Source organism: Baudoinia panamericana (assembly GCF_000338955.1).
Source record: "Baudoinia panamericana UAMH 10762 unplaced genomic scaffold BAUCOscaffold_2, whole genome shotgun sequence".
In the NCBI taxonomy this organism is placed as follows: Eukaryota; Fungi; Ascomycota; class Dothideomycetes; order Mycosphaerellales; family Teratosphaeriaceae; genus Baudoinia; species Baudoinia panamericana.
This window is the reverse complement of record NW_006911258.1, coordinates 221,730-244,000: the sequence shown is the minus strand read 5'-3', so window position 1 is coordinate 244,000 and position 22,271 is coordinate 221,730. Positions and strand designations below refer to the sequence as shown.

Sequence of the window (22,271 nt, the reverse complement as noted above, 5' to 3'; positions counted from 1 at the left end):
GAGTACCTGCATTAGGAATGCTGGGACGGTCGGATTCGGAAACTTCGGGCCTTGAGTGAGTATGCTTTCCGAAGGTCCTTTAGAATCAGCTATAATGCTACTATTCTGCGGAAAGGACATCGAGCTCGACAGACTGTCACATCGTAGCACTCGGCTTGTCCTTTTCCACAGCCATGCCGAACAAGATCCAGAACCTCCATACAGTGGACGAAGAGCATTGTCCGTACGTGTTCGAACAGAACGCTGCGGTGCCACTGAAGTCGTCAGATGGAACTGTGAGGGTCAACGTATATCGGCCAAAGAGCAGTGACCAGGTGCCCGTACTTGTCACTTACGGACCTTACGGTAAGCCAAGTAATGAACTTCTCGGCTTGCACCTAGTACGCTGACACTGAAATGCCGCCGCTAGGCAAGGACATTCCATATGCGGAGTAAGCTTTGGTTTTAGTAGCCAGGACTGCAGTTGCTGATCAATCCTGCAGTTTCCATGCCAAGTCATTCTCTGAGGTCAACCCACAGCAGAAGTCTGACCACTCAGTATGGGAGACCCCAGACCCTGCCTTCTGGACAAAACATGGCTATGCGGTCGTTCGAGCGGATGAGCGTGGTACGGGTCAGAGTCCTGGCCTGCTGGATACAATGTCCCGCGGCACCTCCGAAGCCTTCTTTGAGGTAATTGAATGGGCAGCCGAGCAACCCTGGTCCTCCGGCAAGGTCGGCCTCCTTGGGATATCGTACTATGCAGGCACGCAATGGCGGGTTGCAGCGAGACAGCCAAAGGGATTGGCCGCGATCATACCGTGGGAGGGTATGAGCGACTACTACCGTGACCGGTGTCGCCACGGCGGCATACTGAGCAACCAGTTCATATCTTTCTGGTGGAACAGACAAGTCATAACAAACCAGTACGGCCGTCCGGGCCGTAAAGCTGCTAATTGGGGACCCGACACCATCGAAGGCGACCTCAGCGCAGAAGAGCTGGCCGAGAACAGGCGCGACCAGACTATCGACAATGTCCATAACCATTTCCGCGACGACGAGTACTATGCGACCAAAGACTTCCAGCTTTCGGATATCAAGGTTCCGCTGCTCTCTGTAGCGAATTGGGGCGGTATCTTGCTCCACCTTCGCGGCAACGTTCAAGGCTATATGTACGCAGGCAGTGACCTGAAGTACCTTCGATTTGTCACCGGTCGCCATGATCTGCCCTTCTATTACGAAGAAGAAGTTGAAGTGCAGCGTAGCTTCCTCGACGCTTTCCTCAAGGGCGACGACCGTGTTGGCTGGTCACAGAAAGGCAAACTGCCGCCTGTTGACATCGTCCTTCGAAAAGGCGACGTCGGGTTCAATGACGCCCAGGCGGAGAAAGTGTACCCGAGGCGGGCTGAGGGCGAGTGGCCAATAGCGAGGACGCAGTACACCCGCTTCTACCTCCAACCAGACAACACGCTGACGAAAGACGGCCCGTATACTGGCGAGGAGAAGACGGTGTCGTACAAAGCTCTCGGAAAACTCGACAACCCGCAGCTGGTCCAGTTTACAACAGCACCATTTGACGCGGAGACGGAAGTTACTGGGCACGTGACTGCACATCTCTGCATCTCCGCATCGAAGTCGCAAGAGCATGCCACCGAACCGTCCGAGATCGACGTTTTCGTTACATTGCGACATCTATCACCGGCTGGCAAAGAAGTTTTCTATACCGGAACAGCAGGCGATCCCGTACCGCTGACCAAGGGCTGGCTCCGGGCAAGCCTACGAAAGGTGGATGCATCGCATTCTCAGCATCATGAGTGGCTTCCTCATCGCCAATACCTCAGTACCGACGTCCAAGAGGTGAAGCCAGATACGGTGTATGAGATGGAGATAGAAGTGTGGCCGACCAATGTGGTGGTTGACAAAGGCGGCAAGCTCGTTTTTGAAGTTTCCTCCGGTGATACTCAGGGCTCCGGTATCTTCGGTCACAACCACCCGGAAGACCGCAACGAGACAGTGTTTGCCGGTTCCAACAGCTTACACTTCAGTAAGAACCACTCTAATTATGTCGTACTGCCAGTGATTCCACCCAAATAGGAGTCGAGTATATAGAGCCAAATAGTGCCGAAGCTCTGATCACCCCGAGAGGTTCGCTAGCTCGTTCATCAGTTTCGCCAGGTTCTCCACTAGAGGTGGCAAGCCATTCCGGCTGTCGTGAAAGTTGCCTTTCAGCACGGCTTCTGCCGTCAACATCAAGCCTTTTGGATTTGCGAGCGGCACGAAAGAGTGGACGGAATCCTGGATGCCAGGAACACCCTTCCCAAGCAGCACGAAAGTCTTGGCGGCACGCTCATCATCCGTGTCGATGAGTGTATTACTGTTGTTGATATCGTCCGCATGGGTTGTCCGGGGCTGTGTATCTGCTGGCGTCTTCACTCCGTTCTTCCGTGCAGTGTTCGACGTCACCATCCCGTAGACCCATAGTGTTAGCGTGGAATGATAGAGCGCAACTGCAGAGAAGTCTCTCAACCGGGTCTTCTCAAGTTTGCGAGCAAGACGGAATACTTGACCCGCGTGCCAAACTGCTGTCCGCGATTCCGTATCTTGGCTCCAAGCAAGCAGCTTCGGGTAGACTCGGCGCGCTTCATCTTCTCCAAGCTTGCCGGAGAAAGTCTGGATATCCTCAAGGTCTACGTGCAGAGACCTATGAATTAATGGGTCGAGAGTCAGCTGTGACCCACTCGCTAAAAGATTTGCGCATCGTTCCACCTACATCATGAGCATATCGATCGTGAGCATGATCTCCGACATACCGTTGGTCTGAACATCACAGTAAGCATGTAGCGCACTGAGATCGTCAGATAAGTCTCGCTGAGTCCGCTTGTGGTCAAGCCAGCGGTCTCGGCGGCTGTGGCTCTGTCGGTTCGCCAGTAAGCGTTCCTGGCAGCGGTATTGCCACACTTCGTGGCCCAGACCATGACAGGCGGCGAGTAGGCAGAGCGGCTTGTCCACCACTTCGTCGAAATGCTCCAGAATTTTGTTGTCACCAAAGAAGTCCATCATGGTAGGCAGCTCCGCCTGTGTCGTCGGCTTCAGACGGAGGTAGGCGTGTCTCCAAGCGTGAGCATTCGGCGCCAGCCAGAGCTCCCTGCATGCGGGTAGAGGCATCATGAGCTGTGCGGGCGAGATGAGCGGATTCTTCATGTTGACCATCGACACCTGCGAGTCGTGAAGGAATGTATGCAGGACGAGGCGCTTCTTCGCCTCGCGCTCCGCCCAGGCTTGCCATTTCTCTTGTAGTTCTAGGTCGGTGTCATGGGCACAAGGTACAATATCGAGGTATCCAAAACGCATCAACAGCTTCGACCAAGTCATCATGGTCACAGGTGGGCCTAGGAATGAGATTGCGATTTCCGTCTTGCGTCGGAAGCCACTCCAGACACCGATATCGAGTATTAAGAGCAACGCTTGCAGGACTTGCAATTCTCGCGTCGCTGTGTTGTCACTTTCTAACAGCTCCGCCAACCCTAGTCGGACAACTTCTTGAAAAACAAGCCCCATTCTCCACACCTCTTTGAGGGCAATGAAGCGCGCACCAGCTGCCACAATGGCCAACAAAAGCTCAGTCCTAGTCTTCATAGGCGCGAAAGAGGCCGAGTGGATATAAGAGTCGGCCGCGCTGCTGTCTTGCAACAAATAGATGTCGATGAGGTCTTCAAGTAGCTCGAGAGAAGGAAATGAAGATATTGCGAGCCGAGACTGGGCAACCTGAGTCACTACCCTTATCATGCGGTCCCTTGCTGGGTTGGTCAACTCGCAATGATGTAGACGAACACTTTCAGGGCTCGTCAGCTGGTGCGTGGTGTTGACTCTTTCATGATGTACATCAAGTGTGCCTTGATCGGCAAAAACATGCGAGTTGCGCTCCGGAATCCAGTCGTTCCAAGACCAAGGGTTTCGTCTAAAGGCTTCAGAACGCAGATGAGCATCGGAGTGCACAGTATGTTTGCCAGACCCTGTACTGCTATATTCTTCACCTTCAAGACCTTGTGGAGTCGGTGGCCTGGTCAGCCCGTGCGCTAGGAAACTGAAATCATAGTCGAGGACATCGAAGTTGAGATCCGAAGTAAAGTGAGACACATCTGGCGGGAAAATGGTTGGATGGTGTTGTGATAGGTCCATATCAGGCATCATGATCTGTTCGAAAAAGTCTGAAAACGGAAGGCCTGTGGCGCCGGCCTCGACGGGGAGCAAATCGTTCGGCTCGCCATCGTACTGTGCAAGAGTGGTACCGCCTGTGTTGCTAGCATTCAATCCAAGTAGTAGACTAGCGTCTTCGAAGTGTGCTGCCGACGATCGTGGTGTAGTACACTGCCCGGCCCCACTGAATACATCACTCACACCAGAGTCTCCAAGTGCGAAGGCGGCACTTGAGATGGGTTGCTGCGAAGACTGATCGGTTAGCCCCGACGAGCCAACCCTGGTCTCTGTATAGTCAGGGCTCTCAGCGAGTGGCGGAGCCTGTTCCATGGCTGCCCCTAGACCTGTCTGGAATACGGAGTGCTTGCGATTCTCACTCTCCTCGCAAGGCGTACCACGCGTTTTGCATCGTTTACATGGGCGTTGCTCATCGCACTTCGTCTTCGCTCGGATACATGCGAGGCAAGCTCGACCGGTACGACGCCGCAAGACCTCACCGGCGTTCTTCGTATGAGCTGCGCGGTGACGGTTGAGCAGATCCCTATCACCCAAATCAGGCATTGCGATACACGCGACGAAGGGAACCACGAACGCTCGATTGAAACCTTTGCCGCAGTCAGGGCATCGATAAGACCGCTCATTCTCATGTGATCTGAGGTGGCGGCTCAAATGGTCTTGTCGTTCGTAGCTTGAAAGCGCATGATCAGCTTATCGAACAATACGTGCAGGTCTTTCGGCTACGCACGTCCGGGAGCATATGTAACACTGATGTCTTGCATCTGCAGCGCCCGATTCACCATCACTGGCAGAAAGTGCCCTCATCAACCCAGTTTGGGCAGCGCCCGCCATGTCCGATGGGCCGGAAAGAGTTGCGCTTGACGCTTCCGTCCGCCATATGCTTTCTCAGTCTCGGCGGATGATGCGGACAGTGTGAAATTTCCGCACAGCAGAGTAGTCAGGTCCGTGCGACCCCATACGCTCGTCTTCATGAAGGTACAGAGGTCGTTGTCGGGCACGTCACCCCACCACCTTCTCCGCATGAACACCAGATGAGCTCGGACCAGGGCTCGGCTTGCCATGAAACCTCAACCAATAGATTCTGGTACGGGCAGAAGTCTTTCTGACCTGACTGCAAGGTGAGACATCTCGAGCAGATGATCTTTTTTGTTCAAGGTACGATAAGGGTATTCACCTTATCCGCCCGGCGTACAATGCAGTGCGAGAATGAGTTGCAGGCGAGGGTCAGTGCCAATGATCATTGCTACCCGGGGCATGAACCTTACTGAGCGGAGCAGATTTGCATGCACATGGCAACGAAGGGTGGCCAACGTTGGTAATGCTGGTAGGAAACGTAACATGTTCAACATCATCCTCAAAAGGGTTTACGGCAGCGAGAGGTTATCAGGCGTTCGATAGCTATACGCTAACAAGCACATTGACGCGAACGAGTAAAGTGTCCCACCAAATCTTCATGTGGAGCTACGGACTCCTTCCATCGTCTCCAAGTCTTCGCCTAATCGCTCTCCTCCTACAGTCAGGGGCTGGCACGGTTGCAATACATACAACATGCGCGCTGGCTCCGTATTCGACATGTTCCGCCAGGCGTGCATTGTGCCACGCTGTATCGCCACGTCGCCGCGCTTCATCGGTCTCGTTTCCCCCGAATCCAGCACAAGTTCGACTTCTCCTTCTAAGACAACGCCGTAATCAAGTGAGACCGTACGGTGCATTGGAGAGATGGCGCCGGGATGCATGTCTGCAACATTGTATCGTCTCAGCAACAGTATCTCATGGCAGCAAATTCATCGTACCAACTGTCCTCAGCACAGTGCCGGAGCTGATCACTAAGCCTGGAGCCTGATCCATGTACTTCTTGTACGTGTCGATGTCTATATCTTGGTTCAAGTTGGCTGGAAACTGCTCTGAGCAGTAGTGGAGTCCGAAGACAGCATCTCCGACGGCCACTGGTTTAAGCGGTGTCACCTCATCGATGGCTTTCGAAAAGGTGGCCTTGCCTTCAGCGTTGTGGGTGGTGATGAAGCGGTTTAGGGAGGGGAGTCCTGGCAACGGACCGCTCATACTGACGTCTGGTAACCGTTGTTCTTTTAATCTCTCAGTAATCTACGATTTCAACTTGTAACAGCAGAAGGATTCTAAAACCTGAACAAGCTGCTCAGTATCCGCTCTCACAGTTTGCCCCACCGGATGAGGTGGGCTGCGTCGATCCGAGGCCTCTGCCGTACACAAACATTCCGCAAATGCAAATGCATATGCAAAGGTACTGACTATACGTACGCGGTAGGCGAAGGACTGCGATATCTTCTTACAGCTTTCTTACAATGTCATCGCCACAGCCCGGCTACACCTCACATTTCGGCATCGGTAACATACCCTTTGGCGTTGCATCCACCGCTTCACGACTCCATCCATCTTGTGTATCCCGTTTTCAAGACTCGGTACTTTTCCTTGACAAGTTCGATGCAGTCTTTAAAGATATCGACGAGCTGCCGCAAGGGGTTTTCTCCCGGACATCGCTGAATGCCTTTACAGCACTGCCGAGATCGGTTCACCAAGCCGTTCGTCAACGTCTACAGGCATTGATACGTGAGGATGAGTCGCTTCGATCGCTACCAGCAGGGTCTGTGGAAAAGGTGGATGTTGTTACGATGCATCTGCCGGTCGAAGTTGGAGATTTCACGGACTTCAGTCTCAGTGCAGATCACGTACAGAATGCTTCGGAAGCCATGACTGGGAAGCGCTCAGCTCCACCATCCTTCTATCACCAGCCTGTAGGTTACGCTGGGCGCTGTTCTTCTCTCGATATCAGCGGGACACCCGTTGAGCGGCCGATTGGGCAGTATTGGGAGGGCAAGCCTGGAGAAAGCAGAATAGTGTTCGGACCGTGCAAGAAGATGGATTTTGAGCTTGAGCTAGGTGCCATCATCGGCAAGCCACTTCCACGGAGAGAACGGGTGACGGCGTCTCAAGCAGATAAGCACATCTTTGGCTACGTTCTGGTTAACGACTGTAAGCATGCGCGCTCTCACCTTGCCGAATTTGGTCGATGAGCTAACTGAACACGACATGCAGGGAGCGCTCGTGACATTCAGGCACTCGAGATGAACCCTCTCGGTCCGCTGAATGGCAAGAATGCTGGGACCACCGTCTCACCATGGGTTGTTACACAAGACGCCGTTAATAACTTTCGAGCAGCTTCGCCACCTCGACTGCATGACGTCGCGCCATATCTGAGGGATTCAGGCAACAACGCGCTCAGCATCGAGCTTCAAGTCATTGTTACTGCACCGGGTTCGGAAGCTTCGGAAGGTGCTGTCAGTTGCAAGAGCAATGTCTCTTGGATGTACTGGACTCTCGCTCAATGCCTTGCACATCAAGCGATTGGCGGTTGCGGCTTGCGGACCGGAGATTTGCTCGCTACTGGCACGGTATCAGGGCAAGGAGACGGAGAACACGGCTGCCTGCTCGAGCATATGCGAGTAGGCCAAACGCCTCCCAGGGCCTATTTGGAAGATGGAGAGACTGTAACGCTCACCGGATATTGTGGAGAAGGCGTAGGCTTCGGAGAATGCACAGCAGTGTTGTTGCCTGCGCGGCTGCTGAATAACTAAGCTTCAAGGCTCAGGAGTGGCGGTATCGCGCCCGAAGTGCAAGTCCGATTGCGGCTCGTATGCCTTAGAACTCTCCGCCGATCTTGTAGTTAAACGCCTTATCGTCCAACTTGCCTCCAGTCGCACGCCAGATCTGCGCAAGCGTGGATTGCATGTAAACGCCTGAAGGATTGTCAGTCTTCACCGTAGACGACTGGGTTCGCTTATCGCCACGAACCACCAAACATTACTCGAATGAAGTTCTGCTCGACCGCATTAGTGTACACGTTCCGCTGGTCGTCTAGTTGATTGCGTATAGGCCTGTAAGACGGCACTCGTCGCCAACGGTCCTCCCAGCCTGGAGGGTTGACCGCTTCTGCCTGCGCAAAGGGTGACTGCGCGTTTGGCGGTGGTGCTGAAACTGCTTCACTGTCAGATGGCTGATCATGGCTGACTTCAAGAGCGTGGCGAATGGTCGTTATGCGCGCGTTGTCTGTTGTGGTGACCGACATGTTCGATTTCAGGATGACTCGTCGTCGATACCGCTACCTTCTGTCGTAGCTATCTGGCATCAAGGCGCTGTCTTCTGTGCGCTTCTTGCGGGCATGCGACGTGAGCATGCCCACTCGGCAGCGAACGGAAAGGTGGAGGGTGTCCATCCTGGAGGTCCCCTTTGGCGCCACACGTCCGTACGTCCACACAAAACACATTATGCCGTGGGGACCTCGGAACACGGGTGATCGACTGCTTGAACCATAACTCTTGACCAGTGCAGCGCTGCCATCCCTGGCACAACTGGACTCCGGTTGCGATCAAGGATGGTAGAAGCATTTCGACGGGTTCGCGCTGCAGCCATAGACGGAAGAGCGCACAATGTGTACTTCCGACAGATACAACTCGAATCTCTATTCAAGACTATACAGAGCAATGTCGGCCAGATACGCAATGCTATCAAGGCGGACTACGGGCATGCCGATGGCGAGATAGCCATTGAGCTCAATTTGACGACCAAGGCTCTCCGGAGAGATTATGCCAGCTTAGAGCCGAAGAAGTTGCTGGAGGAAGAATACAGGGTTGCGCACGGCAAGAACTCACCATCTGCAAGGCGGCCAGTGGGCGTTGTTTATATCGAACCGTGCGCGCATACCCAGTTCTTCTCAGTCATTGTGCCATTGAGCGCTGCGATTGCCAGTGGCAACTGCGTTATCATTCTGGTAAGGTCAACGATGAAGTCGCTATGAGTAACAACACTGATGCTGGTTGTAGCTGGAGAACAACCTAAGAGCGGTTACGAGCATTCTCCGAAAGATCCTGCCGAAGGCGCTGGACCAGGACATCTTCACAATCGCAGACTCACCAGTGAAAGACCAAGAGCTCTTGGATGCTTCCGTCCTAGTCAATGAGCAGAGCAGTGAGCGATGGCCGCGTGCGAATCAGCTTTCGTCGCCTCGAATGCGCCGCACGGTTGCTGTAGTGGACAGGACCGCCAACGTGCAAAGAGCGGCTCGCGAGTTGACAGCTGCAAGGTTCAGCTTCGGCGGTCGCAGCCCATACGCCCCAGACATTGTGCTTGTCAACGAGTTCGTCAAGGACAGCTTTCTAGATGCTGTCTTGATGGAGTATCCTGAGCTCGGCAGAGACACGTTTATGAACGGTAATGCATCGAGTAAGCCTGCAATATCGGCCAAGGCCTTGGAGTGGATGCGAGAGAAGGACTCTGGTATACGCATCATCCGTGAAGGAGCACGACATGCTCTGGCGGAACTCACGCCGCGTAGCTCTCCAAACCTGCTGCGGAAGTTCGAAGGTCCTGTCATGCTGATACACGCTGTCACAAGCTTGGATGATGCCATCGATCTCGTCAACAGCATTACTCCGAATGAACCTATTCTGGCAGGTTATTATTTCGCGAATGCTTCGACCGTCAAGTACCTGGACCAATTCGTTGACTCCACACTCTCGCTCATTAACCATGTTCCGACCGAACTGCTTGTTGGACCAGCCTACCCGGCAACGCATGCGATCGATTTGGCGGTGAGATATCCACAAGAGCTGTTCACTGTAGGCAAGCCAGCATTCGTCGGAGCGAGCAAGCCAACGCCGCTGCTAGCAGCGTTAGCCTCCTCGAGCGACGAAGCCGCACGGAAGCTACTCGCTGAGGCGACAGCACCGCTCGCGCTCATTAAGCGGCATCCAGGCGGAGGGGTTGGGTTCTTCGAACAGGGTTTCTTGTTGAATGCGGGCCTGATACTTGGCACAACTCTCAGCCTTTCCGGTGTTGGTCTGTACTATGGAATGAAATACGGGAGGCGTTTTTGGTAGGGATTACTGGTATCGTGACGTAGCGGTGTCTCAAGACTTGTGCGCAGAGCTTCCTGTAAGACTAACTTCGGAGTCATTTTTGTGGAAGGAGGCCACAAGGTGGGATCGACCCACGTGAACTTGTTTCAGCAAAGCATTGCGCGCCATGTGCGCCCTGACAGACAGACCCCGCAGATACTTCGGTCCCTTTTGTAGCGAGGACAGAAGTCAAGCTACCTTCTGCTGCAAAGAGACCAGGGATGAGTATACCGGAGGGGCAGTAAAGGGACGAGCGCACAGCCTCACAGCGGTTACCACCACGCATAACCACGGTGCGGTCTCGAATGTCGCGCTCTAGCCTTCGGAGGCCCAAAGGTTAATTGATACATCGGATGAGCTGCATGTACACAACCCAGTGCTTTCAGATCGCCCGAATAACAAATGACAATCATCTGCGACGTGGCCTGAGCTTTTAGGGCTTCGCTTGAGAAGCTGCCGAAGCAGCTTCCGTGTGGGAGGGGAGTCGCAAGGTGGTAAGCGAAGGCGTCGTCTAGACTCCACACCATTCAGGAACTGGCTCCCACATGTGTCCGGGGAGGGCGTGGAGCCCCATGTTGGCGCCATCAACATCAATTGGGGGAATCTCCATATGTAAATGCTTCGGAACGATCATTCGACATCACCCGCTCAACACACGCTCTGTTGTAGAACCAAACCGATAGCGAATATCATGGCAGGTTGGGGATACGCATTCTCGTTGTCCAAGCAGCAGGTCGCTGAGGCCGAGCCTCCGGGTACCGTACGCCTTGTCGAGCATGGATTGCACCGTACGCAATCAGGACGAGACCAGCAGGAAGATCACATCCACCTCATCCCAGAACCGTCGCAAAGTGCGGCCGACCCTCTGAATGTGAGTACGCATTCCTTCTCCGTTGACGACACTGACATCGGGTTAACAACTGCAGTGGCCAGCATGGCGTAAAACTGCCGTCCTCCTGACAATGTCGTTGTACTCTGGCTGCGCCAACTTCGCATCCGCAGCGGTGGCCCCGGCGTTGCCCATCCTGGCCTTCCAGCTTCTTCCGCCTAAACAGTTCAGCGAGCTTTCCCATCTCGTGGCTGTCAACGTCCTCCTCATTGGCACGTCTAACATCTTTTGGGTGCCACTTGCCAACACTTTTGGTCGCCGGCCGGTGCTGATTGTTGCACTGTTGTTGAGCGTGCTCACTTCGATGTGGTGCGGACTTGCTCAGACCTTTGGTAGTCTCCTGGCTGCACGGGCGATACAAGGTATAGGTTTTGGGTAAGCACCTCAGCTTGAGAGACGGACCCCATGCCGATGAACATACTAAAGCTTAGTCGTAGCCCTTGCGATGCTGTTGCGCCAGACGTAGTCGGAGAGATATACTTCGTGCACGAGCGTGGAAGAGCCATTGTGAGTAACCCAAAGGTGGCGTTGGGGACCAGTGCTCTGACGATCATCGAACAGGCAATCTATACGCTGTTTCTGGCTGGCGGAAGCTTCGTTGGTGGTGTTGCAGGGAGCTATATTGCTGGCACGCTGGGTTACCGCTACATCTTCTGGATCTCCACTGCCATGCTTGGCTTCGTCTTTCTGCTCGAGCTGTTCCTGGTCCCGGAGACGATGTTCGACCGACAAGCTCAGCTCGTCGCGGAACATCATCCCAGCGTTGTCGGTGACGGGTCGGTCTCGGACGAAAAAGGCGACGTAACTATGATTGAGCGTGCCGTACCCACCGACAGCAAAATCACTTTCGCGCGGAGCATGAAGATTGGTCTCTGGCGTGGTGATCTGGTCAAGCACTTCCTTGACCCCTGGCGCTCCTTGGCCTTCCCAGGTACCTGGGTAGTAATGATACAGTTGGTCTTCAACAAGTAACTCCTGAAGATCAGCGCTAACCGCACGCAGTTACGGTGGCTTGCTCGGTGGCCTTGTTTCCATCGCCACGGTTGGGCCACAGTTCCTGGCGATGCCACCATACCTTTGGGGCAATAATGTTGGTCTTCTCGGTCTCGGTCCTGTCGTTGGCGGCTTCCTGGGTTTCGGTGCCACCTATTTGTCCGCCGACAGCCTCCTTACGAGGAAGGCCAAGCACGAGTCCCACGGCCTTGCAGAACCGGAAAGTCGCCTGCCCGCAATGTTTCCAGCTTTGATCCTCGCCACCTGCGGCATCTGGACGTTCGGTTTCTGCGCTGCCAACCCTTCGCAGCATGCCTGGGTTGGCATGATCATTGGTTACGGCATGGTCGGATTCGGCATTACGCAGGTCAGAATGACCTCCTTCTCGCTGACTAGAACCTCGCTGACGGGTACAGATTCCGTCGATTGGCTTCAGCTACCTCATTGACAGCTACTATGCCATCTCCGCAGACTGCTTCGTAATGACCACCATCGCAAGGGCAGTGGTTTCCTTCGCTTGGACTTTTTTCACAGCGTATGTGCTGAGCATCGATTCGTTCGCTGTGTGGAACCACGCTAACCAACCATACCCGATGCTTCTAGGCAGTGGATCGCGTCAGCCGGTGCTGCGCTACCCTTCGGAATCTACGGCATGTTGATGGGAGTGTTTGCGCTGTTCACGTAAGTTTCAACGATCCGACAACGCCGGATGATGGGCTAATCACAACCAGTCTACCACTCTGGCTGTACGGAAAGAGATTACGTATAGCGACAGCCGGATTCCTGCCTAAGCATGAGAACCACTAGAGCTTGGAAACGGCGTTGAGCTTGTATACTGCCTGCGAAAGGCTACATGGTACGGTGACCTGATCGTTGGAATGGAGTGCGAGCCATGGTCGGCCACTACCTCACCGCCGCGCATATTTACATATGGCGCAGCGCGAAGGCTGCGGTGTGTGACACACCATCAGCCACTTTTCCAGTCCGCGGCATCGTAGTACACGCTACTAGAGCTCGGTTAGGAAGTCGTATTGTTGCCGCTGGGTGACTTTGTTGATCCGAGTAAGATCCGAATATGCCGAATGAGGAGGAGATGTTATACTGTAGACTGAGTGTCACTGACTCGCGCCCTCTCCACACCCATGGAGTTCGGTCCCTGCTGCCCCACGCATGGCGGCGCTCGCGTGCCAAAGATAGTCCGAGGCGCTTACGTACAGCTGTAGACATTGTCAGGCTGCGACATATTCCAGCTCTTGTAGACATGCACACTCTCCGCGCCATGTGAGGCCATCTTACCAACAATCAAGATGAACATCTTCCGCATCCTCGCCGATGTCTCACACACGGCGAGCAAGTGTATCCTCATCTGGGCTATCCACCGCAACCAGTCTGCGGAGGGAGTCTCCTTGCTCACACAGCTCCTCTACATCCTGGTGTTTGTGAACAGGTATTGGGACCTCTTCTGGACTCCGCCAGGGTATGCCTTTATCGCCAAACCATAACGTACATTGGCGGAAGCTAACACAATGCGCAGATGGAGCGTCTGGAATTTCATCCTGAAGATATTCTACATCGCTAGTAGCGCCTACATCGTCTTCCTTATGATGCGCGTCTACCCGCGGACACGTGAGAAGGAGTACGGATGGAAACTGGCCATATGGAGTCTGGCTGGCAGTGCCATCTCAGCGCCATTCGTGACGCTCATATTCAAGGGCTGGTGGAGGACTACCTTCTTCGAGGTGAGTGCACTCTAGCTCAGCGACTTCCATTGTCCAGACTGCTTACGCATAACGACTTCTAGACGCTCTACACCTTCTCCCTCGAACTCGAATCCGTCTGTGTACTTCCCCAACTTCTACTCCTCCGCCAGACCAGCGTACCAACAGTGCTCGACTCATTCTACCTCGTCACCCTAGGCAGCTACCGCGCCTTCTACCTCCTCAACTGGCTCGTACGAGGCTTCTCGCGCGATCCCGTGAACCGCGCCGTCGACCCCATCGCCATCATCTTCGGCCTGGTCCAGACAGCCTTGTACGTGGACTTCGCATGGGTGTACTACGGTCGCCAGCGCGTGAAGCTCCGAGCTGGCGGCGTGGTGGACAGCGACGACTTGAGCAAGAGCTTTCTCGTCAGGCGCATTATTGGCCAGGATAGAGGGCCCGCGGACGAGGACGACGATGCTTGGGATGCGGAAGCGGAGAGGCGGGAGAATTGGGTGGGAGATGACGCTGCCACGCAAAGACCTGCTGCGCCGAAGAGTGCGCGGAGCTGGGGACGGAGAGGTATCTCTGTTTCTGCGGACGATACGCTAGCAGAGCATGATCGTGCGGCGAGGGATGCGCAGCCAATGACCGATCCCGCAGCTTTTGAGGATGAGGAAGACGATGAGGCTGCTGATGCGCCGTCTCCGCCCGCAAAGAATAGCTCTGATCATACTGAGATGCCAGCGTCATCGCACAATGCAGACGAGCATGCTACGGACTTGGGCAGTAGCGCGGAAGAGTGGCAACAGAATGCTGGCGATAGGTCGTAGCTATCGACGGTTCTATAAGTCGTTTGCCATTGATTTGTACCAGCTTCGGCTACATCCTCCGCACCCAGAGTGCCCTTGTCTGGGAAGTTGTGAGCTGACACGTCTCAAAGCGGAGGGCACGATCGCGGTAACACAACTGTCACAATCTCTAATTGCTTGAGCAGAAGCTTCAACATTGAGATGCCCGTTTCGCAGGAAGTCCATATTGCACACAGTTTAGTGACGTCCATACTGTCACACCCATCGCGATAGCCGTTAACACATGCACGGTTAATCTCATCAAAATCTGCAGCAGCAACTCAAGTCTCAACGCCATTCCAAATCGCTACTGGTACATCCGCAGTACGTCCATCACCCTTGTCAAAGGTCCATTACAAGTACACACTGCATTCCAAAAAGGCTTGAGCCTTTTGCCTTGCACTAGCAAATCTCCTCCGGGAAACTCGTCGTCTCCCTACTGGCATTGCCCGACAGGAAGCTCTGCACTCCATCCTCCGACAGGACACTCAGCTCCGTTGGGCTCGGGGTCAGCATCTCCGCAATGAAGCCATCGTGATCGCCGATAATGCCCCCTCCGATGTGGCCGAAGGTGAAATCAGGCAGCGCAGAGGGTTTGTGCAGGGTATGATCGGGGTACAGCATCGGCATCTGTGTTGGCGGCGTCTGAGGAGCTGATTGAGACATCGGATAGTCGTCATATATGGTGAAGTACGGGCTCGATGGTGGTGGTGGTGGTGGGGCGAACAGCGGCGCTGCTGTGATTCCCGGCTGCACATGTGGGAGAGCTTGCTGGAAGCGTGGCGGAGCCCACATCTCCGCGCCGCATAAGCGTGATGGTGGCCGTTCACACTGCTGGCGCTGGTGCTGGCGGTGCATGCTCGGAAAGGAACGGGCTTCGCGGAGAGCGCGCTGATGCCGCAACGTGTTGCGTGTAGCCTGACCGCCTTTGGCTCCGGAGATCTGACGTTTGATTGCTGGCGCACCACGTCGGATGCTCTTCAGCTTGGATGGTAAGCGGTAGCGCGTGGTTGAGATCACTCCGTTTTCAACGGCGTGCGATGTGAGACGCCAGAGGCTGCCTTTCTTTGAGCTGTGCAACGGATTTGGTGGGGCTTTTTCGAAGGCCTACTGAAGGTCAGGAAATGCTTGCATGCAGTGCCAGAGCATGGTAGAACCACTTACTGCGTTCATGGAAAGATTATGTCGGACGCTGTTCTGCCATCCCTTGTTGTCCGGGTCTCTGGCTTTCTGGCTGTGCTCCTTGACCCACGCATACAGGTCCTTAAGCGTCATGGTGTAGTCGGGCGCTTCCATAAGACACCAGTACAACAGCTTCGCATAGCACAGCTCGGCTTGTTCGACATTGTCGAGGTCGTCGCTGTTGGTGTGCTGGGTCCACATTGGAGCAGCTTCGGACGTGATCTGCTCCTCGCCTTGTGAGTCCGGCTCCGGCGAGAGTGTCGGATCGCAGCTTGCGGGCGAGAAGTGCACCATGTTGCTATAGTCTTCGAAGGGTGCACTTGTTGGGTTGTAGATTGCGTCTTGCCTTCCAAGAAGGACCTGCGGCGCATAGAAAGTTGAATTGAGGGCTGTCTGTGGTTCGTGACAAGGCATCATCGCACTTTCGTCAGGCCAAGCTGAAAGTTGCAGGCTCTGCGACGGGCAACCATTGAGCCACGTAGGCGCGGTGGCGTCAAACGGAACCTGCACCTGCACTTCTGGTGCCATAGTTACTCCGAAACCGAGCGGCGGTGAATGTGGGTTGGCTGCCGCCTGGTGGGCCAATGTGCTGCGCTGCAGACTGGAGTAAGACTGTTCGCCGTTGCTGACCTCGTCGACGGCCGGTCGCCAGCTGAATGACGCAGGACTGTACGACTGTCTATATTGTTGTTCACTGCGTTCTGCATTGCCCTGGTCAGGTCGGAAGCTCGTCACATGGAGATCGTTGGTCGCCCACGCTCCGATGCCGATATCCATCGCTTGTGGGGCGACACTTTTGTCAAGCTGAGCCAGATAGCCGTGAAACTCCTCAAAGTCGTCTGTAGTGGTGATATACAAGCTGCCAAAGAATTATGAGCCACGCAGACGGCCTCAGCTCCAATGGGCGGTCGTACAATGTAGGGCGAGCCGTCTGTAGCCTCCTGTCATGCGATCGACCTGTCGGAAGCGTTTCCCGGGACCTGTGCTGGCTTCTGACACCCGGTAAGCTCAGATGGATAGCGTATGTCAATGGAAAAGAGATCTCGGTCCACGTTGTTTGACAAGCAAGCAATTAGCAACGGTCATAGATGAACAGTTTGGAAGATGAGGGGAGGCAGAAAGGTTGAGTCTGGCCTCCCAATCATGCATCACGCACGTCTCTGCACCGCCGCTAGTGTGGCATTGTCAGCGGGTGTAGCGCACACAAATGACCTTACATGCCAGCACACCGGGCCGCGCGCCTCAGCCACGGCAAGGCAGGGCTGCAAGTCCTCAGCGAAAGAAACTGCGGGCTTGCAGGCAATCATGAGAGCTACTCACTTCCAAGAGTGATAATGGTATGTCGCAAACAGCAGGAGAGCAGTCGTGACACACTACTGTAAAGCGGTGGAAGATGCAGGCGCAGGGGTGTAGAGACGCACCTCACAAACCAATCCATCTGGCCGTTTGTTGTCCACGCGATTTTGCTCACCAGCACTGGCGGTAACAACTGCCAAACGGGCCCACTGATAGATGAGCCGCAATAGGCAGGTACCTGGTAGGACCGAGAGAATGTAGGGATTCTCCCTTAACGTAGCCTGCTTCATGGGGTAACACAGTGAAAAACCGATTGTAGGTAGCTATCATGCAGGCTTCCGCTCGGCATCTTGTAAGCCTAGGGTGTAAGGATGGGACATAGGCTCATCACAGCGGCCGGGCTCTCTGCTTTTTGGCGTCCGGATGAACGAAGGCACGCTTCAGTACAGCTACCAGTATTGATATGTTCTTCCATGACGGAGCAGTATCGTGCGCTTGAGGCTTGCTCATGCTATGCTTCGCTTGCTTGTGTTAGGAAACAAGCCAGTAGGTCAAGCAATTCCAATCGCTCAATGGGCCGGGCTTGTGGACTGCTTAACGGATTGCCATCGCTGAACAAGATGTGAAGTGTCCTGCACTGATCACACAGGACTGCAGTAACGCCGGCCGTGCGTAAACCAGCTGGGACCATGGCATCATGCCGCACGCAGCATGCCGCATGCGGCATGCGGCTACCCATCGTCCAAGCATTCGTGCCGAAAGGCGCATCTTCAATGTTCCGCGTTATACTGCTCAAGCACCGACGTTTTAGAAGGGACGGTACGTTCCGCATTCGTACAAACAAGGTAGCATCCAAGGTTAGAAGGACACAGCAGCTGTCACCGAGGCAGTGCAGATATTTGACAATAGACACTCGCTGCACGTCTCAACTGCAATTGCGCCAGATACTCTCGTAATGCATGACTTGCTGACGCAGTGCTTCCACTCAAAGGTACCGACCTTATGTACATCTCATACATATTGAATAGCCTCGGGTCCGCTCTTGTTGGGGAAGAGCGTGGCGAACCGTTTGAGATTTGCGCAATATGGGGACGTCGAGTTGCACAAGCGCCAGCAAAGCCGAGGTTGTCCTGCATTAGGTACGCAAGCATCAGTAGCACAAGCGTTCAGTAGGCCTCGGTCTACTGACGTTCGTGCAAGAGCCTCCGGCAAAGCAGACAGGTCGGAGCATCAGCGTCCAAGAGAGAGCGTCGTGAGAGTGGCAGTCGTAGTGTTCCAGGCTGAGGCAGCAGAGACTCCCGGCGCACACGGTACCTCTTCCCCCAACGGTGTAGTCCAGCTGAGTGTAGCATCTACTTTCGATAATATATCTATCACAACGGTCAACATAGACGCACAAGTTGCGGGGAGCAGGTGTCAACGAACCTTCTTGAACTGGAAGTGTAACTGCAATATGCCCTGTTTCGCATCAGTAATGGTGGCACGAGCATTTATAGGAGACAGCTCACCTTGTCGAAGCTGCTTCTGAAGCCTCTGTCTCTCTTCGCCGAGTAGTCCCATTCCTTGTCGACTATGCGAAACGCTATGTCTTCATAAGGCTGTCCAGCAATGAACCGGATGACGCAGGTGTCGTCTTCTCCGGCAGGCGCCGTCATCTCACCTCGCCTTCTGCCGCCCTCACGCTGAATCTTGTACGTTGGAGCGCGCGTCTTGTCAGCAAGATCTGGATACAAGATGTTGAAGCGGTAGCCTTGGACAACTTTAGGAGGTGGGTTGTCCGCATCGTAGTGGGTCTGGTTGTACTTGTTCCACTCGTAGCCGGTCACTACGCGGGCGAAGTACCTCGGCTTGCGTGGGCGGACGTTCGAAGGCCAGAGGTGGATGTTCTTGGTCTCGACAGGCTCTTCGGTGGTGAGAAGCTCTTCGTTATCCATGAGTCCGCGGGAAAGGTCTCGGTCGAAGGCCGCTTGACTGCTAGACGGGCCCATCACTTGCAGCGAGCCCTCAGTAGTGGTGCGCTGACGCTTGAGAGCTGGCTCGCCGTCATCGCTTGCACTCCCAAGGCGTTTGCGGCCGGGGATAACACCCTGACGCCTCGCTCTCTCCTTTTCGTCTGACAAACGCTTCGCAAATAATCCGTCATAACCATCCTTGACGTTCTCGCTATCAGAACGCAAGCGCTTCGCCGGAGGCAGGTCAAGCGTTCCGTCTTCTGAATTTGCCACTCTTGACTTACTCTTTGCTGGCTTAGCTTGCGGATCGTGCAAACCATGATCAACTTTGCCCATTCCTGCGTCAGAAACCGCGGCCTGCGGGTTTCGCAAACTCTCAAGCCTCGATTCAATGACTCGATCTGTCAGCTTCCGCATTTTAGCTTTCGCCTTGTATGTTAGCAAGCTTCGCAGAAGATGCTCCCAATAGTCGGTGTCGATAGGCTCGTTGCTTGCTAGCTTCGCCTCCACCTGCGTTTCCAGCTTCTCCAGGTCCGCAAGAGTCTTCGGGCCTAGAAGCTTATCCAGATCACCAGCAATAGAGCTAACGCCCCTGGCAGATCGGTTTGATAAGGCACGCTGCGTCCTGCGATCGTTGCAGATTGCTTTCATGGTCTATTTCGCCTGTCGAGGACAGGCTGAGTTAGCACGGCTCCTAGCCACAAGAGATAGGGTGTTCTTACAGTCCAATAGTCAAGGTTGCTGCGACTTCTCTCCAAAGCTACATATGTCTCGATACCCTTTTCGAGCTCGATGAGCTCTTTCTCGTGCAAAGCGTCGAACATGGTCTCCGGTAATTTGAGATCAATATCATCGACGTCAACTTCGTCGTCCAAAAGGTTGCGCTCCGGATCCACGACCGCAAGCATGACAGCAAGCCAGTCAATAGGTGCTGCTCTGCCTCCCTTGACCCTTAGCGCAGCCTTCTTCTTCGCTTGCTGTAGCACGAAGCGGTCCTCGTCCGCGACCCACGCTGCCTCTTGCGCATCGGATGCTGGCCGCTTGCTCGGAATGCTTGACTTCGACATGGCGGGCCGATCAGCCGCTGCCGGTGTCCTGCTGTGCTACCACCTGTACAAGTGATTGAGTAAGGTTCTTGAGACCGAGCATGCCAAACAGACAATGCTGCTGGTAAACCCTGACGTAAGTGAAGAGCGCAAACACATGTGGTGAAGCTCGAGTCAGGATGAAGTATGCTTGTTTGATGCCTTAGGCAACTACTCACTGCGCCTACGCCGAACATGTCGACCACATCTTGAGGCGCAACCTTAGGGCGGAACTGGTCGGAGCAGGATGTCAAGGACATGGCGCGTCCTGAAGACCGAGAGCGCACCACAGTCCCGACTCCTTGTCAAGGCCGCACTTGAAGCTTCGGGCTATGCCATCCATCTGACAGATCTGAGCAGAGTATGGGGCGAGACCTTGACCAAGCGTGAGATAGTGCGGCGAGCGATCAAAGAAGACTGCAGTATCGATCCAAGCGAAGGTGATGACCAGTATAAGATCCTTCTTGAGAAGATCGATCAGGCTTTGAGTGAGCGAGACGCTGGCACATGTAGTGTGAAACCAGGTACTGCAGAAAACGACAGCGTTTTACTGACACTCTTCGCTCCACTGCCAGCTCCATTACACGAGTTCAATTGGGCGGTTGACCTGAAGCTCCTACCGGTAGAGCACGTAGCATCTGAGCTTGTAACGCCACTGCTCCAACATGCCTGGACTTTGCGTGGTCAGATCCAACAGTTGATTCACGCGCTTGGAGACAAGGATCGCATCATTTCGAAGATCACAGATAGACTGGAGACTTCCGGGAACGATCTTACCACGGTGTTCCCGGGAGTATCCAACATTAAACTCTCACGCAAGAAGTCACAACGAGAGCAGTTGGCACGACATGTCAAAGGCTTGGCAGACTTTGATGAGGCTGGGTGGCAGGACCATCAGCCAGCCAACAGCAGTCACGAAAGGCTTGACGACCAAGCGTTGAACAATGTTCTTGCGGGACTATCTGCTACCGTTTCAGACGAGCTGGGAGACAGTAATGGTGCCGATTGGTGGCGGAGAGCGGACGAGAATCAGCCAAAGTCACCAAGACCAGCTCAGGGTGAGGTGAACTACCCGCACGATGGTGGCGTAAACGCCTCAGCGTTAGGTGGTGTCCGGTCCGCTAGTGGCAATCTGGATGTACAGGAAGACCAAGATGACAGCGATTTTCAGAGGCAATCAACTCCACCGTCTGTGAAGCATGAAGGCCACGCGGATGCTATGGCTGCAAGTGCGACATCCAGCACGAAGAAGCCGCCAATCAACGTCGGCCCAGACGACGAGAGCACAGAAGATGAGGATGATCTTGATGCGCCAAGCAACAGAGCCACGCGTTCTCAGCACGGCGGGTTCTCGCATCACCCGTCTCAATCCAGCGGCAACAACAATGCCGCCGCCGCACTGCTTCACCGCGACCATACAAGCAGCGAACGTTCACCGCAGCCCACACCGTCCAAGCAGGGCAACCCAGACCACCGTGACACGCCCAGTAGCAAACCCAAGCCTAAGCTCGGTACCATTGGCGGCAGAGGCAAACCCTCCGTCACTCCGGAGCCTAATGCTACAGAACAAGCAGCCGTTGCATCTCCATCCCGACCGCGCAGTAAGCTCGGCACAATTGGCGGCAAGAATAAGGCTACGAGCTCCGCAGCCGCGACGCCAGCACCCGACATCCCAGCGCAGCAGTCGCCGCCCGCAAAGAGCCATAAGCTCGGTATAATCGGCGGAAAGAAGGCCAACAGTGACAGCGCTGGCTCTCGACATGACTCCCAACAACACTCGGATAGGGACGGACAGCCGTCTCCACCAAGGCAGCCGCGGGCAAGCGAGCGACGAGGGACCAAGGAGCCTACGCCTCCGCGCGAAACGTCGCAGGAACGGGCCGATAGGAAGCGAGCGGAGCTCAAGCGGCAGATAGATGAAAGAGCGAAGGCGCCGGTAAAGAAGAAGCGGAAATTTTAGAAGTACTTGCCGATATCCCAAAACTATTTTCTTGCCGTTTCAGCAAATCATCGCTCTCTTAGCAGCTAATGGTCCTTAATGAGGCTGGGAAAAGCCCGCGCAGTGAAGCAATGGTAGGACTTGGTACAGTCATCCCCGTCGCATTTTCACCGTCGTAGTATTATGCCACCGTTCTCATGGTAGCGCATTCGCTGTCGCTGATGGTGGGATTGTCCTGCAGCCTCCGAGCGACCGGGTAG

The 22,271-nt window shown here is 54.6% G+C and overlaps 11 protein-coding genes across 11 annotated transcripts; 6 read left to right on the top strand and 5 right to left on the bottom strand.

Annotated features, from left to right (window-relative positions):
- Positions 1 to 13: 13 nt before the first annotated feature.
- BAUCODRAFT_29893 (uncharacterized protein) lies at positions 14 to 2,126 on the top strand. Its single transcript, XM_007674705.1, has 3 exons — positions 14 to 345; positions 410 to 431; positions 483 to 2,126. Exons 1-3 carry the CDS (start codon positions 174 to 176, stop codon positions 2,071 to 2,073), a joined length of 1,785 nt encoding a protein of 594 aa, XP_007672895.1. The 5' UTR covers positions 14 to 173; the 3' UTR covers positions 2,074 to 2,126.
- BAUCODRAFT_340532 (uncharacterized protein) lies at positions 2,093 to 5,335 on the bottom strand. Its single transcript, XM_007675017.1, has 4 exons — positions 4,922 to 5,335; positions 4,769 to 4,864; positions 2,750 to 4,717; positions 2,093 to 2,680 (listed from the first exon to the last, which is right to left on the bottom strand). Exons 1-4 carry the CDS (start codon positions 5,023 to 5,025, stop codon positions 2,113 to 2,115), a joined length of 2,736 nt encoding a protein of 911 aa, XP_007673207.1. The 5' UTR covers positions 5,026 to 5,335; the 3' UTR covers positions 2,093 to 2,112.
- On the bottom strand, positions 5,336 to 6,385 carry BAUCODRAFT_340531 (uncharacterized protein). The gene is made up of 2 exons (XM_007675016.1): positions 5,988 to 6,385; positions 5,336 to 5,932 (listed from the first exon to the last, which is right to left on the bottom strand). Exons 1-2 carry the CDS (start codon positions 6,253 to 6,255, stop codon positions 5,646 to 5,648), a joined length of 555 nt encoding a protein of 184 aa, XP_007673206.1. The 5' UTR covers positions 6,256 to 6,385; the 3' UTR covers positions 5,336 to 5,645.
- Positions 6,386 to 6,515: 130 nt separating this feature from the next.
- On the top strand, positions 6,516 to 7,805 carry BAUCODRAFT_63654 (uncharacterized protein; the record flags this gene model as incomplete). The annotated part of the gene is made up of 2 exons (XM_007674922.1): positions 6,516 to 7,203; positions 7,267 to 7,805. The coding sequence occupies 2 exons, from the start codon at positions 6,516 to 6,518 to the stop codon at positions 7,803 to 7,805; spliced, it is 1,227 nt and encodes a 408-aa protein (XP_007673112.1).
- A 64-nt stretch (positions 7,806 to 7,869) lies between these two features.
- Positions 7,870 to 8,296, bottom strand: BAUCODRAFT_63267 (uncharacterized protein; the record flags this gene model as incomplete). The annotated part of the gene is made up of 2 exons (XM_007674905.1): positions 7,870 to 7,967; positions 8,023 to 8,296. The coding sequence occupies 2 exons, from the start codon at positions 8,294 to 8,296 to the stop codon at positions 7,870 to 7,872; spliced, it is 372 nt and encodes a 123-aa protein (XP_007673095.1).
- Positions 8,297 to 8,449: 153 nt separating this feature from the next.
- Positions 8,450 to 10,251, top strand: BAUCODRAFT_339943 (uncharacterized protein). The gene is made up of 2 exons (XM_007675015.1): positions 8,450 to 8,998; positions 9,051 to 10,251. The coding sequence occupies exons 1-2, from the start codon at positions 8,603 to 8,605 to the stop codon at positions 10,104 to 10,106; spliced, it is 1,452 nt and encodes a 483-aa protein (XP_007673205.1). The 5' UTR covers positions 8,450 to 8,602; the 3' UTR covers positions 10,107 to 10,251.
- A 564-nt stretch (positions 10,252 to 10,815) lies between these two features.
- On the top strand, positions 10,816 to 12,813 carry BAUCODRAFT_144936 (uncharacterized protein; the record flags this gene model as incomplete). Its single annotated transcript, XM_007675014.1, has 8 exons — positions 10,816 to 10,995; positions 11,051 to 11,388; positions 11,451 to 11,520; positions 11,575 to 11,966; positions 12,016 to 12,373; positions 12,423 to 12,541; positions 12,610 to 12,687; positions 12,738 to 12,813. The coding sequence occupies 8 exons, from the start codon at positions 10,816 to 10,818 to the stop codon at positions 12,811 to 12,813; spliced, it is 1,611 nt and encodes a 536-aa protein (XP_007673204.1).
- A 500-nt stretch (positions 12,814 to 13,313) lies between these two features.
- BAUCODRAFT_144935 (uncharacterized protein) lies at positions 13,314 to 14,539 on the top strand (the record flags this gene model as incomplete). The annotated part of the gene is made up of 3 exons (XM_007675013.1): positions 13,314 to 13,483; positions 13,541 to 13,745; positions 13,808 to 14,539. 3 exons carry the CDS (start codon positions 13,314 to 13,316, stop codon positions 14,537 to 14,539), a joined length of 1,107 nt encoding a protein of 368 aa, XP_007673203.1.
- A 170-nt stretch (positions 14,540 to 14,709) lies between these two features.
- BAUCODRAFT_339570 (uncharacterized protein) lies at positions 14,710 to 16,814 on the bottom strand. Its single transcript, XM_007675012.1, has 2 exons — positions 15,722 to 16,814; positions 14,710 to 15,664 (listed from the first exon to the last, which is right to left on the bottom strand). The coding sequence occupies exons 1-2, from the start codon at positions 16,514 to 16,516 to the stop codon at positions 14,960 to 14,962; spliced, it is 1,500 nt and encodes a 499-aa protein (XP_007673202.1). The 5' UTR covers positions 16,517 to 16,814; the 3' UTR covers positions 14,710 to 14,959.
- Positions 16,815 to 18,387: 1,573 nt separating this feature from the next.
- BAUCODRAFT_119101 (uncharacterized protein) lies at positions 18,388 to 20,054 on the bottom strand (the record flags this gene model as incomplete). The annotated part of the gene is made up of 4 exons (XM_007675011.1): positions 18,388 to 18,405; positions 18,461 to 18,493; positions 18,544 to 19,641; positions 19,710 to 20,054. The coding sequence occupies 4 exons, from the start codon at positions 20,052 to 20,054 to the stop codon at positions 18,388 to 18,390; spliced, it is 1,494 nt and encodes a 497-aa protein (XP_007673201.1).
- A 245-nt stretch (positions 20,055 to 20,299) lies between these two features.
- BAUCODRAFT_29867 (uncharacterized protein) lies at positions 20,300 to 22,171 on the top strand. The gene has a single exon (XM_007674704.1). The coding sequence runs from the start codon at positions 20,320 to 20,322 to the stop codon at positions 22,030 to 22,032; it is 1,713 nt and encodes a 570-aa protein (XP_007672894.1). The 5' UTR covers positions 20,300 to 20,319; the 3' UTR covers positions 22,033 to 22,171.
- Positions 22,172 to 22,271: the final 100 nt, after the last annotated feature.

Bases quoted from the DNA above. Each gene is read 5' to 3' on its own strand.
- BAUCODRAFT_29893 (XM_007674705.1), top strand. From the start codon at position 174: ATGCCGAACAAGATCCAGAACCTCCATACAGTGGACGAAGAGCATTGT. The intron at 346-409 runs GTAAGCCAAGTA...TGCCGCCGCTAG, and splicing joins TGTCACTTACGGACCTTACG to GCAAGGACATTCCATATGCG. The intron at 432-482 runs GTAAGCTTTGGT...TCAATCCTGCAG, and splicing joins AAGGACATTCCATATGCGGA to TTTCCATGCCAAGTCATTCT.
- BAUCODRAFT_340532 (XM_007675017.1), bottom strand. From the start codon at position 5,025: ATGGCGGGCGCTGCCCAAACTGGGTTGATGAGGGCACTTTCTGCCAGT. The intron at 4,865-4,921 runs GTGCGTAGCCGA...TGCGCTTTCAAG, and splicing joins TGTTACATATGCTCCCGGAC to CTACGAACGACAAGACCATT. The intron at 2,681-2,749 runs GTAGGTGGAACG...ATTAATTCATAG, and splicing joins ACGATCGATATGCTCATGAT to GTCTCTGCACGTAGACCTTG.
- BAUCODRAFT_340531 (XM_007675016.1), bottom strand. From the start codon at position 6,255: ATGAGCGGTCCGTTGCCAGGACTCCCCTCCCTAAACCGCTTCATCACC. The intron at 5,933-5,987 runs GTACGATGAATT...ACAATGTTGCAG, and splicing joins CACTGTGCTGAGGACAGTTG to ACATGCATCCCGGCGCCATC.
- BAUCODRAFT_339943 (XM_007675015.1), top strand. From the start codon at position 8,603: ATGGTAGAAGCATTTCGACGGGTTCGCGCTGCAGCCATAGACGGAAGA. The intron at 8,999-9,050 runs GTAAGGTCAACG...TGCTGGTTGTAG, and splicing joins GCAACTGCGTTATCATTCTG to CTGGAGAACAACCTAAGAGC.
- BAUCODRAFT_339570 (XM_007675012.1), bottom strand. From the start codon at position 16,516: ATGGATATCGGCATCGGAGCGTGGGCGACCAACGATCTCCATGTGACG. The intron at 15,665-15,721 runs GTAAGTGGTTCT...GACCTTCAGTAG, and splicing joins ATAATCTTTCCATGAACGCA to GCCTTCGAAAAAGCCCCACC.
- BAUCODRAFT_29867 (XM_007674704.1), top strand. From the start codon at position 20,320: ATGTCAAGGACATGGCGCGTCCTGAAGACCGAGAGCGCACCACAGTCC.